The sequence below is a fragment of the Lemur catta genome, chromosome 25 (assembly GCF_020740605.2).
Source record: "Lemur catta isolate mLemCat1 chromosome 25, mLemCat1.pri, whole genome shotgun sequence".
NCBI classification, from domain to species: Eukaryota; Metazoa; Chordata; class Mammalia; order Primates; family Lemuridae; genus Lemur; species Lemur catta.
Genome location: NC_059152.1, coordinates 8,314,230 through 8,331,482, shown reverse-complemented (window position 1 = coordinate 8,331,482; position 17,253 = coordinate 8,314,230). Strand labels below are relative to the sequence as shown.

The 17,253-nt window shown below is 39.2% G+C and overlaps 1 protein-coding gene across 3 annotated transcripts in view; it reads left to right on the top strand.

Moving 5' to 3' along the window:
- The window catches only part of TARBP1 (TAR (HIV-1) RNA binding protein 1), a 59,115-nt gene that overhangs the window by 33,208 nt on the left and 8,654 nt on the right, over positions 1-17,253 (top strand). For all 3 annotated transcript variants that reach the window (XM_045536984.1, XM_045536985.1, XM_045536986.1), the window contains exons 15-24: positions 919-1,106; positions 1,537-1,798; positions 1,901-2,089; positions 3,185-3,375; positions 3,556-3,627; positions 5,123-5,243; positions 8,276-8,386; positions 10,171-10,320; positions 12,025-12,111; positions 14,064-14,260. In XM_045536984.1, coding sequence (XP_045392940.1) covers positions 919-1,106; positions 1,537-1,798; positions 1,901-2,089; positions 3,185-3,375; positions 3,556-3,627; positions 5,123-5,243; positions 8,276-8,386; positions 10,171-10,320; positions 12,025-12,111; positions 14,064-14,260 — 1,568 coding nt within the window. The remainder of the gene's footprint in view (positions 1-918; positions 1,107-1,536; positions 1,799-1,900; positions 2,090-3,184; positions 3,376-3,555; positions 3,628-5,122; positions 5,244-8,275; positions 8,387-10,170; positions 10,321-12,024; positions 12,112-14,063; positions 14,261-17,253) is intronic.

Below are 17,253 nucleotides of genomic sequence, written 5' to 3'. Positions count from 1 at the left end.
TTACAGATGAGAAAACTAAGCTGTAGTATGTCCACACTTACACTGGTAATAGTGCAGAGCCAGGATTCAGAGCTAGGCTGTGTGGTTCCAAGGTGCAGCTCTTAAACTGACATTATGTGACCTTTCCAAAGGGCTATGTAGCTGATTGAGGGAATTATTTGTAACCTAGAGCCTTTTTTTTTTTTTTTTTTTAAGAGACAGGGACTGGCTTTGTCACCACAGCTGGAGTAGAGTGGCTCAATCATAGCTCATTGCAGTCTCGAACTCCTGGGCTTAAGCAGTCCTCCCACCGAAGCACCTGGGAGTACAGGCGCACACCACCATGCCCAGCTAATTTAAAAAAAATTTTTTTTTTGTAGAGACAGGGTGTTGCTGTGTTGCCCAGGCTGTTCTCAAACCCTGTCCTCAAATGATCCTCCTGCCTTGGCCTCTGAAAGGGCTGGGATAATAGGCATGAGCCACCATGCCCAGACCTACCCTTTTGTTTTTGAAAAAACATATTTAGCATATAGTTAAAGTAAGACCCACCCATAGAAACTCCATGTAAGTGTGTATGTGAATAGGAGACAGGTTGAGAGGTGCTTACCAACATAAACCTTTGGGTTCTGTGTGTAACTAGTATATCATGTCCTAGTTTTAGGGAACCCATCTACCAAATGAAGAGATCAAATTGTCTTAATCTGCATTTCTGAGTTCTTACTGCCATTTGAAATTTGTTCACGGTAGAGAAGCCAGTCCATAGAGAAGTAGTAGTTCGGTGTGTGTTGGATTTCCTTTTATGTCTCCTGACATTCAGGAGCAGGCGGGAAGAGGGAGAATGGGGGCCTTGAGCTTCCCATAGACTGTCAACTTAGGTCCTTATGATTAATGATTGATACTGCTTACATTAAGTAAAAGATTGCTGTTTTTCCTCCACAGGAGCCAACGCTGGGGAGTCAGATTCAGAGGGTAGTTAGTATGGCTGCCTTGGCCATGGTGTGTGAGGCTATTGACCAGAAGCCTGAACTACAGCTGGATTCTCTCGATGCCGGGCCCATGGAGAAGTTCCTCTCCTCCCTTCAGCTCAATCAGACGCTGCAGAAGCCCCACGCAGAGGCTCAGAGCAGGTGTGCTCACCCCCCGGGGTACGGCAGTTCTAGGAAAGACTCAGGTTTAAAAATCCATTTTGTTGTTGTCATTGATTGGTGATTGCCCGACATTGATCCAGAGTTACGGAACTTTGGAGATGAGGCTCCGGTTCAGGATGAAAATGTATTATTATATTATTCATCTCTGTTACTGTCTTTATTACTTTATTATCTGCTAACTCTTCTGCGTTTAGTTTTCAATGAATCATTTAAGGTGAGAAAAAGTACCTACTTCCAGGATGGTTAGAAAATTGAGTTTTTATGAAGTTTCCTAATTTTTTGGTGGATAGGATAGTTGATAAAGACTGTTTGTATCTGTTTCCCCCCTCCAAGGATAGTGTACTCCATGTAAAAGAAATGGAGAGAAACTTGGGGAAGTATGGTGTAGTGACTTTATTTTGTATTTCAGTTTTTTTGAAGAATCGTCGTCTTCCCAAGGATGGGGGAAAATAGTTGCACAGTATATCCATGATCAGTGGGTGTGCCTCTCCTTCCTGTTGAAAAAATACCACGCCCTCATACCAGCCACAGAGAGTGAAATTCCAAAACCCTTTCTGCCTGCTGTTCAAATGCCAGTAAGGACTTTGCAGTCTGCACTAGAAGCCCTCACAATTCTCCCTTCTGATCAAGTTCTACCAGTGTTCCATTGCATGAAAATTTTGGTTCCCAAGGTAAGATATAGTGAAACATGAATTTGAAGAATATCTGTAGGAGCAGCAATCAAATTTTCTGAAAATAAATAAGTATGTATGTATTTTTTTTTCCCCTACCAGCTTCTGACCTCCTCTGAGTCACTCTGCATAGAGTCTTTTGACATGGCTTGGAAAATAATATCTTCTTTAAGCAACACTCAGCTGATATTCTGGCCTAATTTAAAAGCTTTTGTTCAGTTTGTTTTTGATAACAAAGTTCTCACCATTGCTGCAAAAATCAAGGGCCAGGCATATTTCAAAATAAAAGAGGTAACTTTCCTTTCTTTTTCCTTTGTGTGACCTGTAGCTCATGAGAAAGACGAGAGTTATACTTGTAACTAGGTATTAGATTTGTCATTCTTTATTCATCCAGTCAATGCATATTTTTGAGCCACCTTAAACCTCTTGAGTGAGAGCGAGAACGCCTGATAGATGTAGAAGAAGAGGTGCACAGGGGTGGCCCACGAACCACATCTGCCTCACGAACATACTTTGGTTCATATAACTAAAATTTTGAATTAGTGGGCAGCTTTTAAGAATTGGGAAATCTGTATGAAGATGTGGGTCCCCTTCTCTTGGAAAATTAGATAATCTGGCAACACTAGCCACTCCTACGTGACGAAATAATCGAGTGCCTGGCGTTGAGTAGGAGCTGGCGTGCTCTTTCCACAGTCAGTCTGATTTGTCCTGGGTACTGAAGGCAGATGTCAGGTGCCATTTGTCATTGCACTTAGGCAGGGTTTATCTCTTATGTAGAGAGAGATTTCTCTGGATATAACCTGTATCAAAAGGTCTTGCTGGTGTCTGGAGGTATTTGCATTTGCAACCACTGATACAGTAGGGAGCGGAACAAGATGGAATTCCATCATGCCTAGGAATCCAAGTGCATCTCCTGACCCAAAGGGGAAGACAAAGAGTCAAATCCTTTTGTTACCCTGCTGCCCTGTGCTGCCTCTCTCGGTCCTTTTTTGCCTAAAGTACATACTCAGAGACTGTGGTCTTTGCTGCCTCAGGCAAAGGGAGGCCCACTGGCGAAATGCAAAGGAAAGTGAAAATATGCAGGGTGAGGTGTTTTTTCTTCTCTTTCCTTTTACTACTTTGGGCAGTGGTTTCTCTTGAATATTTCCAGATGAATATCACTGTTACTAAAATTAGATTTATTTTTATTGAGAGATGAAAAATTAGCATTCTATGCTTATTGATCGTCTTGCAAAATTATTCCAAAAATAATGAATTTTAAATCTTTCAGACTATTCATGGAGTGGAAACTGTGATTTAAAACAATTCAAGTAACAATTAAGCGACACTGATTTTCTTTAAACGAAATTGGTTAAAGGATTAAATGACCATTGTGTTTCATTACAGATTATGTACAAGATAATTGAAATGTCTGCTATAAAAACTGGAGTCTTCAATACACTGATAAGTTACTGCTGCCAATCTTGGATAGTGTCTGCTTCAAATGTGTCCCAAGGATCTTTATCAAGTGCTAAAAATTATAGCGAACTTATCCTTGAGGCTTGCATATTTGGAACTGTGTTTAGGCGTGATCAAAGGTAAAGATGCTGTTTTTTCAACTGGCTATAACTTATGTTAAATACCTACTCAAGTAGAATTGTATCTTTGTTTTGAGGCTTTCAATTGGAAGAATATAAATTATTAGTTAACTTTAACCCTAAGGCTTTTTTTTCCTATTTAAAACCTGTTGTTCTTTATCAAATTTTTTTTATGGAAAGACTTATTCAGGATGTACAGACCTTCGTAGAAAATCTTGGACGTGACTGTGCAGCAAACGTCGTTTTGGAAAAGTAAGTATGACAGATTTTCTATGTCTTGACATAAATGGGATATTCAAAATTTACATAAGACATTCTATATTTGTTAAATTTAATAAATGTCTACTAGTGATATCTAAGATAAAATATTGGATGTGCCTTCAGAAATATGTTATAAATTATATTCCCTTGCTAGTATTTTTTTTTTTGCATATTTCACTACTTACTAAAATTTGATAAACTTTAAAAAAAATTTTAGTGCAGAGTTCAGCGTCAGTAAGAATGAGACTGTGGAGAACACGAAGCCCCTGTCCCTTTTCTTTCAGGGGAGGGGTGATTGTCAGCACAAACACTTTCTCATTTCTTTTTTTGGCTGTTAAATTTAACATGCAATTAAAATTCACCATTTAACAAGTCAGTTTGTTACACACAAAAATAGAATTGCTTTTGTGACAGGCCCTAAAGTCTTTGGTTTGTTTAAAACCACTTTATTGAGCTATGAGATGTAAAAAGGTGTACATTTTAATGTATACAACTCAATGAGTTTAGGGAATAGGCCCTAAAGTTTTTGATTTCTGGGATAACACTATTCTTATCTGACCTATGAATTAATTTTTTTGGAACATGTCAAGTAGCTCTTTTTCAAGTTTTATTTTTTTCACATAGCTTTCAAAAATATGTGTGTTTATAAAGAAGATAAACATAGTGTTGTATCTTTCACTCTGATTTTAGAACTTAGGACAACAAATGATTATTGTGTATAGTTATCATAAAGTGTTCATTATTCTGAGTCCTAGCTGTGTTTTAAATCATCTGTCATTCTTCATTAAATCTACACCTTTTTTTCATTAATTGTTTTAAATTTATTTTTTGTTTTTTTTTTTTTTTTTTTGGTTGGTTTTGTGTAGCAGTGAAAGTGAAATTTTCTAATTGGTGGTTGCCAAACACTTTGATTTCTACTAGACAGCTGCTTTGTTGTTAAAGTGATGTTTATTCATATTATAACAGCTGTAATGAAATGTGGAAATACTTATTATCAAATTCACTTGATTTATCTTTCTACATTTGGATACTGAGAATGCTGGGGTGTTCAGAGTACACAGTGCGTCCTGAGTTTGCCCCTCACTTAGGGAATGTGTGTTTATAGTATGTAGTAAAGATGAGCCATTGAGATGTATGATGCACGTTCTTGCCCCTGAGTGAACAGAGGTGTCTATGGTCCTCTTTCAGGAATAGTTTCATGAGCTGTGTGCTGTTTTGTCCACACACATTATTGGTCCAGGATCAGTAGTATGGACATTGTTTTTCCAGAAGTCTGGATGAATTTGTGCTCATTCATACTTTCTGAACAGACCCTCCTTTTAACATACTCATTTGTAATCTAAAAGTCATATCATTAAGCATAGACCTACTTAATTTTAGAAAATGTTGGAAGGTCTTGATATTTGTTATACTTGAAACTAATATTTGGTGGTATCTTTCTATTTTAAAAATGTATTAACATGGTTTATTATTTAATATTTTTTAGTACTAAAAGAGAAGACCATTATGTGAGAATTTGTGGTATCAAATTTCTGTGTTTATTAGATGGCTCAAATATGTCCCATAAGTTGTTTATGGAGGATCTTGCAATCAAGCTATTAGATAAAGTAAATATGTTTTATTTTACTTTGAATTATCTTTGTTTTTAACCAGTCCAACATTTGTTCTTTATGTTGCTAGTATATGTATTTCTAAATATTTTTTATCAGGAGAAAACATGAGGTTTATGTTCTGTGTTTTTAGTTAAATCTTGTGTTAGTGACTGTCCAACTCAAGTTTGGTTTTAGAGAACAATAGTGTTTTTCCTATACCGTACACACTTTGTGTATTTCCCAGTTCCAGTCAAAACCAGTTATGTTTAGAGTGCTGTATCCATACATTGTTTTATATAAGAAATGGAATAAAAAGGTAAAAATTAGTAGGTGGCATAATGCTAAGCATTGGTTGCTCTTATTTCAGAGTTTATGAAAGATTACCTCAGGATTTGCTTCTAATGTAGTATATCGTTATATATAGATATGGGTTTATGATGTTTATCTAAAATTGATGAAAATTTCTCATTCATTTAGATAAAAATAATCCAATTAGGGTTGGGGGGGGCCTGCTGAATCATTTCTAAATGAACATTACAGTGTCTGAAGATTAGTAAATCTAGGGAAAAGACAGAAAAAGGGCAAAGTCAAGTATAATGCTCTATTCCCCTTTTAATCTTGAATTGACATGTAGAATCTGGAGCTGAGATAGTTGGAGTGTTTGGTCTGCTTTCTAACCTGGGTTTGAACACTGGGATAACAACAGAACCCACTTAAGTCACTGTATTAAAAAAGGAATGTTCATCATATCTGTTTTTTGAAGGTAGCAGATCAGCTTTATTATGTAAAACCCAAGAAGTATTTTTTATGCAAAAATTCCCTCCTCTGCACTGTCTGAGTCAGGGATGATGTCCCAGAGGAAATAGCATTTGATTGGTTTTCTAAAGGATGAGTGGAATTTAAAGTGGTGGGATCCGGGTATTCTATCACATAGAACAAAAATACACATTATAATGTCTGTTTAGCTGTTTATAATAGGTAGGGGGTCAGGGACTGCCTCTCTCATCAGGTGACATTTGGAAGGTAGAAAGGACACCAGGAGAGGACGTTTTCGGGAGGCCATGTAGGCAAGACAGTGCTGCCGGGAGGACAGGTGGGCTGCGGATTGGCCATTAGATTCTGCTGTCATTGGTCCCCCCAGCAAACGGCCCTTCAGTGAAGTGGGAATGAGAACCCCAATAGAATGGGTTGTGGAGACAGTGAGTACAGGCACTCTCCAGAGTTTGCTCTGAGAAAGAAGGAATAACGGGGACGGTTCCAGGAGGGGACATGGGGCTAAGGAAGGGGATTTTGAAAGATGGGGGATGATTAGAGCATGTTTGTATGTTGAGGGAAATGACGGAATAGAGAGGGGAAAAGGGTAACTATGGAGAGGCCAGCAGTGATCGCACAGGCAAAATCTTGCACTAGCCACTTAGACCCTCTAGGATGGCTATTAAGAAAAACAAACTAAAAACAACAAGTATTGGTGAGGATGTAAAGAAATTGGAACCCTCTTGCATTGCTGGTAGGAAAATAAAATGGTGCAGCTGCTTTGGAAAACAGGATTGTAAAAGCGAAATGCTTGTCTAGCACAGTAATTCCTGAAGTGTGTTCTCTGGCCCAGCAGCGTCATAGTCCCCAGGGAGCGTGTCAGAAGTGCATGTTCTTAGGCCCCACCCCCAATCTCGGGGTGGTGCCCAGCGGTCAGTGTTGTAAGGCGATTCTGGAGCCGATAGTTTAAAAACCACTGGCCTGGCAGTAACGAAGGCCCAGCTGCAGCTGGTGTGCATGTTGTTAATGACATCAGTGGTGACGGGGGATTTTTCTTTTCTTCAGCAGTGCCTGGCAACTTGAAATAAGGATCAGAGAATTTAAGACCCCTGGGTTGGTTCAGAAGTAGAGAATTTGCAAAGGCTTTGAGGTTGTAGGGAAAAGCACTGATTGTGCTCTTGAAGGTCTTGTAGAGCTCTAGAAGGCCCATGAAACTAGGAGGGAAAAGAAAGGTATTTCTGAATAAAGGAGCACGCTGAGTGGAACAAGTAAATGGACAGAGCTGAAAGAGGAATTCTAGCAGTTCCAAGTGAGGACAGGGACTTGGTAAGGTCCTCGTGGCAGGCTTATTGATGTGAAGATGCTTCCTCTGAACGCCTGAGCGATCTACCCTCGCGATTCCGTTTTTAGTTGCCTTGAGGTTGAGCAGTATGTGAAACCAAAACACACCTATATAAAAGAAAATATCCCAAAAGAAATAATGATAATAGAGGAGATTATGAGATTTTAGTCATTGTCAGGTGTCATTAAAGTCTATATTAATTTAGCTATTGTCATGAGGTTATAAAACTCAAATGCAGAGAATGAGATGGAAGAAGAAAAATCACAGAGAAGTTACGAAGTAGATGATGATCATCTGCATTATATGAAAATGGTTTTTAGAGGTGGTGAGTGACTGACTTTTGCACCTTTAAAACGTTTGAACATGTTAACACACTCTTCAGTGCGATCTTGGCTTCACAGCTGAAGCACTAATAGCTAACGGTGACAAAACCTGGCAGTTGGCTGGATGGAGGCGGTACAGACCACTGAAAGCCAGGGAGAGCTCTGCTCCCATGGAAGGGCTTAGTGCTGTCATTCTCTTGTGTCGAGACACCATGGCACTGTCCACGTAGTGGAGTGGCTCCTCGCTTAGTGGCATTTGTGTCAGATTGCAGATACTGCTATTCCAAATTCTAGTAAGACAAAGCTCAAAATGAGAAGTGCCTGTATGGTACATGGTAACACATGTCAGATGTCTCGATCTCTTCTCCCCCCGTGACCCCGTATCTCCCAGTTCTATGGTCCCTTTTCTAATTTTAAAAGCAGATAAACAAAAGCAACTAAGTTCAACGTTTTGAAAAGATTGTAAAGCGTCATTTCTTGTGTTTCTTCTCCTCCTCACTGCTATTTGGATGACAGTAAGGCCCCATGCCCAATTTAAGCCTTTTACATCTTAAGTTGTTATTAATTTTGTTTTCATTAATCATAATTCAGTAGGTATTTAACATGGATTCCCTCGTTTCTCCGTCCAGGATGAATTGGCGTCCAAGTCCAAAATTAGCTACTATGTAAATTCTCTACAACACAGAGTGAAAAACCGAATATGGCAGACTCTACTGGTACTTTTCCCCAGATTTGATCAGGTATACAATTTATTATATTCATACCTTTTAAGCATAACATTTCAGATGAATAAACTATTTTGTAGAAACCATCAGGTGCTATTTTAAAATTGAAAAAGTAAGCTGTTTAAAATTTGTGCTTCAGTTCTTAAAATGAAGGTTTTTTTAAATAGAATACTGAGACTATTATGTATTATAGAAATAAATTGAAATCTGGTTTGCATGGCCCCCATTTAATATTTTTCCCTTCCATATTTTAATATAACATTTTAACTGTTTAAAGTCTCATAGGCCATTTGATTATAAAATGTAAATACTTCCTTTTCCCACACCTAAGTTATTTTGGAGTGTTACTGTTTTGGATTATCTGTACTGTGGAAACCAGGCAAATTGCATCTTTTGGGGTGGGATTATTGTTTCCCATGGTGGAGTTTCTTGCCCTTAATTCTGTGAATAGTGTGTCCGTACAAACCAACGAAGCAAAGTCTCGTACAACAGAGTCTCTTTATCTAGAGTTACCTTTTCTTCTCCCTGAGGAGGGAAGGAGCGGTTGAAGGGACTGTCTGATTTCTCTTACCATCTTTGCATAATGGTCCTGTTAAGAAAACAGATCATCATCATGACAAAGTGAGGGGGTGTGACTCATGCGATTTTCAAAACCATTTTTGAACGCAAAAAAATGTCCTTAGGCTTTAAAGTTTTCTGCTGTCCTCCCCACCCTCTTGTAAATGTTTGAGAGAATTTAAAAAATATATCAGCCTCTTTTTCATTATAATTTTATGAGTCATCTGAGAGAGAAACAGTAACGAGGTAAGTGTGCGAGTGATAAATTGAAGAGGAACAGCTAACAGAGTTGCCTCTGGGGAGAGGCTTGGTGGACGCATGGTGGGGGCTGCTGTTTTTCACCACACAGTCTTTTAATGCTAGTTAGTTTTTTTAAAATATGTATATATTATACTTCAGTAAACATAAAGAGGTATTAAAAAAGAAACATTTTAGAAATGCTTTATCGGGTTACTGAGAACATTTTTTCTTGGAATGGAGAGGTCTCAGAGAAGGGTGACGCTGGAGAGAGGTGGGGAGACGTCTGAGCAGGGGGACCACACGGAAGAAGGAAACTGGCACGTCTGTTACGTAGCAGCCCCTGCTAAGAGTTTTAAACTGTTATATCTTATGGTTTCATTTAACCTTTATAGTAGTCTTTCAAGACAGGCCATAAATATCCTCATTTTACCTGTAAAAGCACCACAGGGCAGAGAGATCAGGAGACCTGCCGGTGTGGGAGCAGAACTAGTGACGGGTAGGTAGAGAAGGAATTCAAATTCAAGTCTGACTACAAAACTCTCGCCCCACTTTACGACACTGTCTCAGGGCTGAAAGTGGCCTGAGACCAGCCCTCTGAGGTTTTGTTTGCCACCTACTGACCTCGGCCTCTGTGCTGCCCTTTGTTCCAAGTTTAAGCCCTGGCACCTTGGCAGATCTTGATACAAATCTGAATTCTGCCACTAAGTATGTGACTTTGGGAAAGTCATTCAACTTTTCTGGGTCTTTCCTTTGCCTATAAAAATAAAGATGACAGTAACCTTCCTTCCTCACAGAATTGATATCCAAGTAAATTGTAAAGTACTCAATAAAAGTACTTCATCATCATATTGAAGTCAACAGTTTTTAGTGGCCTTGCCTGGTGAGTTGTAGATTCGATAAATTACTTATGGTGACTTTAAGCTAGTATTTAAATGGAGGCTATTTTATTTATTAACATTAATAACCATGACACTTTAATTTGTGAATTTTATTTTTCTCAGAACTTCGTGACTGGAATTATTGAGAGGATTTTCCAGTCTGGCTTCATCAACAATCAAGCGTCTGTAAAATATTGTATAGAGTGGATTATTATATTGATTCTTCATAAATTCCCTCAGTTTCTTCCGAAGTTCTGGGATTGTTTTTCTTATGTAAGTAAAGGACATTTTTCATATTTTTTTAAATTAAGAAATGATTTCGACTATGCTGGGAGATTTGTTTCGCTGTAAGAGTTGTTTTTGACTCTCAGTTCCCTAATGTATTCATACCATCAGTTACATTTTGCAAGATCTGAATTCATTTAGGAGACACAAATACCTGGCATTCATCTTGAATGTATTATAGTTTTTATTTGGGGGCTGTTTGTTCCAACAAAATAAATATGGAAAAGGCATTTATTATTAAGAAGTAAGGGAAATAAGTGCCTGCTATATTCTTATTTACTAAGCAATGTCTTTGATGTCTAGTAGAAATACAAATGATGAGGAATTAAATGCATTCCTTACATAAAAACCTTTTTGGTAGGGAGATGTCAAAGACAACCTAAGTAGAAAGAACAGAAGGGAATTCCCATCACCAAGCTGAAGATAGTATCGATGCATTTCTGTTCCTGTATCATCCGTACCCTCACCATTCCCTTAACTCTCCCTTTCCCGACATTCCTTGTATCTTGAAAATCATTTTTAAGGAGTTGATACTAAGATTAGTGATTGATTTTGTCGTTGCAGGCTTCCTGACAAATACTGAATTGTATCTAAACATCAGTTCTAAATATTTCCCTTGAATGTTCCGTTTTTGGTTCCCAAATGCACCCTTCCGTTTCTTAATAAATGACCTTCTATTCTGTGTGAAAGTGGAGCTGACGGTTCCTCAGCATCTCTCTTTTTCTGTTCCTTCCCTTCCAATTGCAGGGGAAGGAATCCTTATGCTTTTCTCACATCTGTCCCTGTGACCTTGTATCTCCTTTGGGACTGCGCTCTCTGGATCCTTCACGCTTGTCCTGTTGATGTGTCCTCCACCCTGCCATTGTCCTAGTTCTTCTTTTCTTTACTGTTAAACTTTGAGAATGAGGGACCTGTGCCTTAAACCACTGTGGTCCGCCCCGTTTTCAGCAATGATACACTGAGCATTTCATCTGCAGCCGCAGACAGTTTTCTTTTCCTCCCTCCCCTGCCTGTCACTTCAGGCCTTTCACATTGGCAGTGGCTTTCTCTGCCGCTGGTCGTCACACTGCGGTCTACTTCATAGTTCCCTTCCTGTTCCGTCCGTGACTTCTATTTCCTTCGTGTGCTTTCTGTCTCCCAACCCTTGCACTTGGCCCTGTCACTTTCAGCTGTCCCTGGGTGTCCACAGGGGGTTGGTTCCAAGACGCCCACGGATACCAAAATCTGCAGACGCTCAAGCCCTTTATATAGGATGGTGTAATATTTGCTTGTATCTCCCTGTATAAGTCATCTCTAGATTACTTACAATACACAATACAGTGTAAATCCTATGTAGATAGTTGTTATGCTGTATTTTTAAAATTTGCATTATTTTTTATTGTATTGTTCTTGTTATTTTTTTCCCCTCAAATATTTTCGATCCATGGTTGATTGAATCTGCAGATTCATAACCCACAGATAAACGAGGGCTGACTGTACTTCAGTGAAGTTATTTAGTACTTACGTTGCCTGCTGACTGCTGTGTGCATTGGCATTTGGCTCTAGGCGGTCTCTTTCCTTTCTTTGCCTGTGGGCTGCTTCCGGGAAGAGGCTGCCTCTCATCCTGGGCCCTCCCAGAGTCCTGCACAGTGCCTTGGACATGCATGGCTCACACTAAGCCTTGACTGAATATTTGTCCGATTCTTTTTTCAGGGTGAAGAAAACCTTAAAACAAGTATTTGTACATTTTTATCAGTTTTGTCACATTTGGACATCATTACTGAAAATATTCCAGAAAAGGTGAGTTTAAGTTGTTTGGAAGAAGAGTTTAAATTTGATTATCAAAAAACTGCAATTGTACATATTTTTACTAGTTTTCTTTAGATGGACAGACAGCATTCCTGTGTTTTCTTGCAGTTTGTGCCCTTCCCTTCCACTGCCCCCAGTGTGCACATGTGCACAGATACAAATGCCCAAAGGGTTTTATTACCCACTTACACACTGCAGTGTGCGTGAGTACATACCAAATTTACAGGCAAATTAGTGGGTCATTTTTGTTGATATAAATGATTCTTAATTTTATAAAGAATTCACTTAGGATTTTTTAAATAGGACTTCAACTTACTGCATTCCTTACCTGAATGGTAGTTACTTAGCAAATGCTTGTGCAAAGAAACTTATGGTCAGAGCATTAAAACCTGTTGGGTAATTGAAGGTAATATGAAATGACTGTCGTCATTTGGAGTGTGAGTTATAGTTCTTTCATCTTTCTCAGGTTTAGAGCAATTACCCTTGTGAGTTATCACAGATAAGCAGAAATCTTGCTAATTCTGGTTAATCACTATGGCAACTGTGAAGAATTCAGGAGAACCTGCCAGTCAGATTTAGAGCAAGATTCTATATTATTGCACCTACAGATGAAAATGTACTAATAGATTGTAAACTCCAGGAGAAAACTTAATATATGAAATGAGTGTTAAGTGTTGAAAGAGACAAAAATATAGGGGAAAAAAGTTTTCCTATAATTTTTCAAAGTGTTCTAGTTTGTCAACACTGGCATATTTTTCATTAACCTATTTCATCAGTTCTAAGACAGATCTTTCTCCTCACCACATTTTAACCTTTGAAATCATGATGACATCTTAAATTGATAGTGTCTTACAATGGATGTCCGCCAGAGGGCAGTGTGTTACAGTTACAGGAAAACTCCGTGTTCACACCTGGTAAGATGAAGAAAGCTGTAGTATCAGAATAACATCAAAAGTTACCTTTCTGTTTTAAATATGTACAGGAAAGAGATTTTCTTAACAATCTTTTGAGAAAGGTAAAACAGACCAAACCCTGTCCCGTTGTAGGGTAGATAAGTAGCCTAAGAATAGTTTAGACAAGTCTTGAAAATGAATTCATATTAGAAGATGTTCATGTTGCATCTGATATAAATAACATGGTTTTCCATTAAGCCATTTTTGTACTTGCTGTGTATGTATTGCATAGTTTAGATTTATTTTTTCTTTTCAAAGCATCCAAAAAGGAATGCCGATTAGTGGAGTGGAATAATCTCAATTTCAACATCTTCTGGGGGAAAAAAATCTAAGTAGATGTACTAATAACTTAAGAAAAGGCCAGACTAGTTTACTTTGTTAGTCTCTCCACTTTCCAGTATGTACAGCCCACTGCTACGTAGATGAATGTGGGTTTATTTTTAAGATTTCTTAAAAATAATATAAGACTTGCCATTTTCTTCAAAGTGTGTTACCTAATCTGTGTATGGGATTTACACGAATTAGTCAGAGATTCAGAACTGTTGTCCAACAGGACAGAGGTCAGAGCACTAAGTATTCTATACAAGCTAAAAGAAAAAAAAATCCTTTCTTAATTTTGCTTATAATTATGTATTGCCCTGTCTGTTTGTTCAGTGTATACAAACCTTGTTAGCAAATAAAATGAGCAGAGCTTTTCATGCTGATATAAGTGAAAGCATCATGTGAGTCCTAAAAGCCTCAGCCAAGCAATTACTGGCATTGCTAACACTTCTGCCTGTAGGGTCCATAGAAGAACTGTATTCTCTGTTGCGAGTTACAGTGGATTTTTTTTCATTTATAAGTAGTATACACCTAGCTCCCACATCTTGGTTTCTAACACCATTCTCTGATAAAAATAAACTAGGGATCCTTGGTGAAATAGCTGGTCATATAGTCAAGGGTAAAATGGTCCATGTTTACATTTGAAGAATTTTACCCCTTTCTTTTCAGAAACTAATTCTGAAGCGAGCCCTTATTATTGTACTGCAGTGGTGTTTCAATCACAATTTCAGCGTTCGACTGTATGCTTTAGTTGCTCTTAAGAAAATCTGGAACATGTGTAAAACATCGCGCATTGAGGAATTTGACGCCTTGACTCCTGTTATTGAATCCAGTCTCTGTCAGGTGGAAAGCATGCACGGAGTGGGGTAAGGAGCCCTCGTGGCCACCTTGACCTTTTATTGCTTTCTTATCCTCAATCCGTCATTTTACAGATAATCTTTTACATACTTTCAGACGTCCTGTCTCCTTGGTATGGCCAAATGTCATCCTTCTCTGCTGTCAGAGGACTGCTGAGAAGCAGCAGGATCCGATTACAGACATGCTCTTCACCTCTCAGCTGCACTAGTTAAACCTGAAGGCTTTTTTTTTTCTCTTTTCTAACAGAAGTCTTCTATTTCCCAAACAAAGTCTTAAACAGAAGCTCGATACCAAGCAAGTACAATGGATGGGGCGAGGGAGGAGTGCATGACCCAGTATTTTGCAAAGCCCCCACGGTGGTTCGGCAGGTGCCTCTCCTTTTCCTCACACCTGTCGCGGCACAGAAGCAGGCTGCAGTGTCCTGCGCATTTCCTGGCATCTGAGCTTGTTTCCTCCTCTCTGAGGTGTTTGGTGGTGTTTTCCATTTTTTAATGATCATCGTTGATTATCGCCTCCAGGAATGCTGGGATTTTTATAAATTTCAGAAACCCAGACAGTATTACCATTAAAGGTTTTTCTCCAGGAGCTCAAAAAGCACCCCGTGGTGTGTATGCACAAACAGGTAAAGGTTGGAAGCAGCATGTCAGGCAAATGAAATAGTGTTTGGAAAACCAGCAACACTTAGGAGTCTTTGCCATGACCATGGAGTCAGCACGCGGCACAAATAAGGCCGTTGATGGGTCACTACGTAGCTTCACGGGGGCTGGGGTGACGACTGCCTTGTACCCCTTCTGCCTCCCTTGACTTTTGATACATTTGTTGAAAAGAGGCATTTGGGCAAGTAAGTGGGTAAGGAAGGTTTTAGGGGCTTGGGACAAAGCTATTCAATTCAAGAAATACAAGTATTAAAATATAGTTACATGAGATAGAATGGAGACAGAAGGAGAAGAGTGAGTTGGTGGGGGCCTGGGGTATGGATGAAGGACAGAGCAGAGGCAGGGTGGACTCCGGGGACATCGCTGTGCGTGGTTTTCTGAACTGGAGAACTGCTTCCCAGGGCTGGGCCCAGCAAAGACTGATCATCGAAGATAGTAACTCACTGTAGCATTATCCAGGATCCCGCACTCTCCAGGTGTAATACAGCAACTAGAACTGTTGATCTTCTTAAGCTGTCTGAAGTGTCTCATTGCTTCTTGGTGTATGGGTATGTACGTATTTATCATCTCTCTTGTTTGGTGAATACGTGGCTGAGTTTATTCAGATGTGTGGATTTGGACATTAGTGTTTTTCAGGATCGCATTTGCATCATCTTGTAGTCATCCAAACTCAAGCTACAAGAGTTGTTCCAATCATATTTAATATATAATTCAGTGAACTCATGTTGGTGTTTTAATAGAACACACTCTCGCTTTATGGTGTGCTACTTGTGTTGGATGGTTAGAGATAAGTAACCAGGACGGTATAGTTATATCCATAGATTTTTAGGCTTTCCTTAGTGGAAGGAAGTTTGAAACAGTTGTTATAATTTAACATGCAGGCAGGCATTTGTTTATCAGTTTATAGTTTTCTCTGTGATCAGATCATGATTGATTGGTATTGAGATGTCTTAGCTGGTTGTTGATCCTGTTCTAAGTTTCTTGGTAGCTGTACAATTGGCTCGTATTTTTTATCAAGCAATAAAATACCCATTTAAGGAATAACTTGTTCTGTTTAAATCCTGGTACCAGGTAGGAGATATGACCATTCAAAATAAGGAACGCTGGGCGTTAAAGCTGCCTCTATTCTTTGAATACATCCCTCCTTAGAACCCGCTTGTGCCAGGCAGGGCCAAGTGCTGGGGGTGGGGGCAGTGGCAGCGACGCACCAGGTGTGGAGAAGGTTCTGTCTTCACAGAGCTCACAGTCAGGTGGGATAGACATCAAGAACTATCCAAATAAAAAAATGTTTTAAAAGAAATCATAGAAAAATCAAAGGTTGTGATGAAAAAATACGGACTATTCAGTCTGGGTGGTTTAGGGAAGGTCTTTCTGTATCACATGGTATTTATGTTAGAATCTAAAGGATGAATAGGAATTGGGCAAATGCAGAGGGAGGAGAGAGATTTCAGGGCGGAAGCAGCAGTGTTTGGGACGGCTGAGGCAGCAAATGCTTCAGCCATGCAGAGCCCTGGAGGAGATCAAGAGGTAAACACTCCCGTGAGTTTACCTCGGGAGTTTACCTCTTCACTGCAGTGGAGGAGGGAGGGAGCGGAGTAGCAGCCAGGCTTGGCTTTCTGGTGAGTGAATTCGGAAGCCAGTGAAGAGTCCAAAGGTGAGAGTGATGTCATGCGTAGTCAGGCATGGTGCTTCTCCATTGTTAACAGTGAGAAGGGCAGATCAGAGGTGGGCAGGAGAGAATGGGAGGAAAATTGTGATTTAGATTAGTACCAGATTAGTAGAGGGACAGAGAAGTGGACAGTTTGGGGTAAAGTAAAATAAGAGCCTAAAGTACTTACTGGATTTAGCAGGAGCCATTTCAGCAGTGTAGTTGGTGGGGATGGAAACCAAATTAAAATGGGTCCAGGAATGAAGAGGACAGTATGTTAACCTTTGTCACATCAGAGCGGTAGGTTCATTGATGTCTGTTACATTATTTTCTTTACTTGAATATTTAGAATATTTAATTTTAAATTTTAATTTTTTTGGCCAGGCGCAGTGGCTCACGCCAGTAATCCTAGCACTCTGGGAGGCCGAGGCGGGTGGATCGCTCGAGGTCAGGAGTTCGAGACTAGCCTGAGCAAGAGTGAGACCCTGTCTCTACTAAAAATAGAAAGAAATAAAATTTTTTAAAAATTAAAAAAAAAATTTTTTTTTTAATTTTTTTTAAATGGCTGGTGAGGGTGCCAACTTATGTGGAAAATTCTCTCTTAAAAAAAAGTGTGGTAGGAAGGACAGTAGCTCGTGGTGGATGTGCCGTCAAAAAGAGGGTTTTTATTTTATTTTCGGTAACAGTTGTTTTTAAG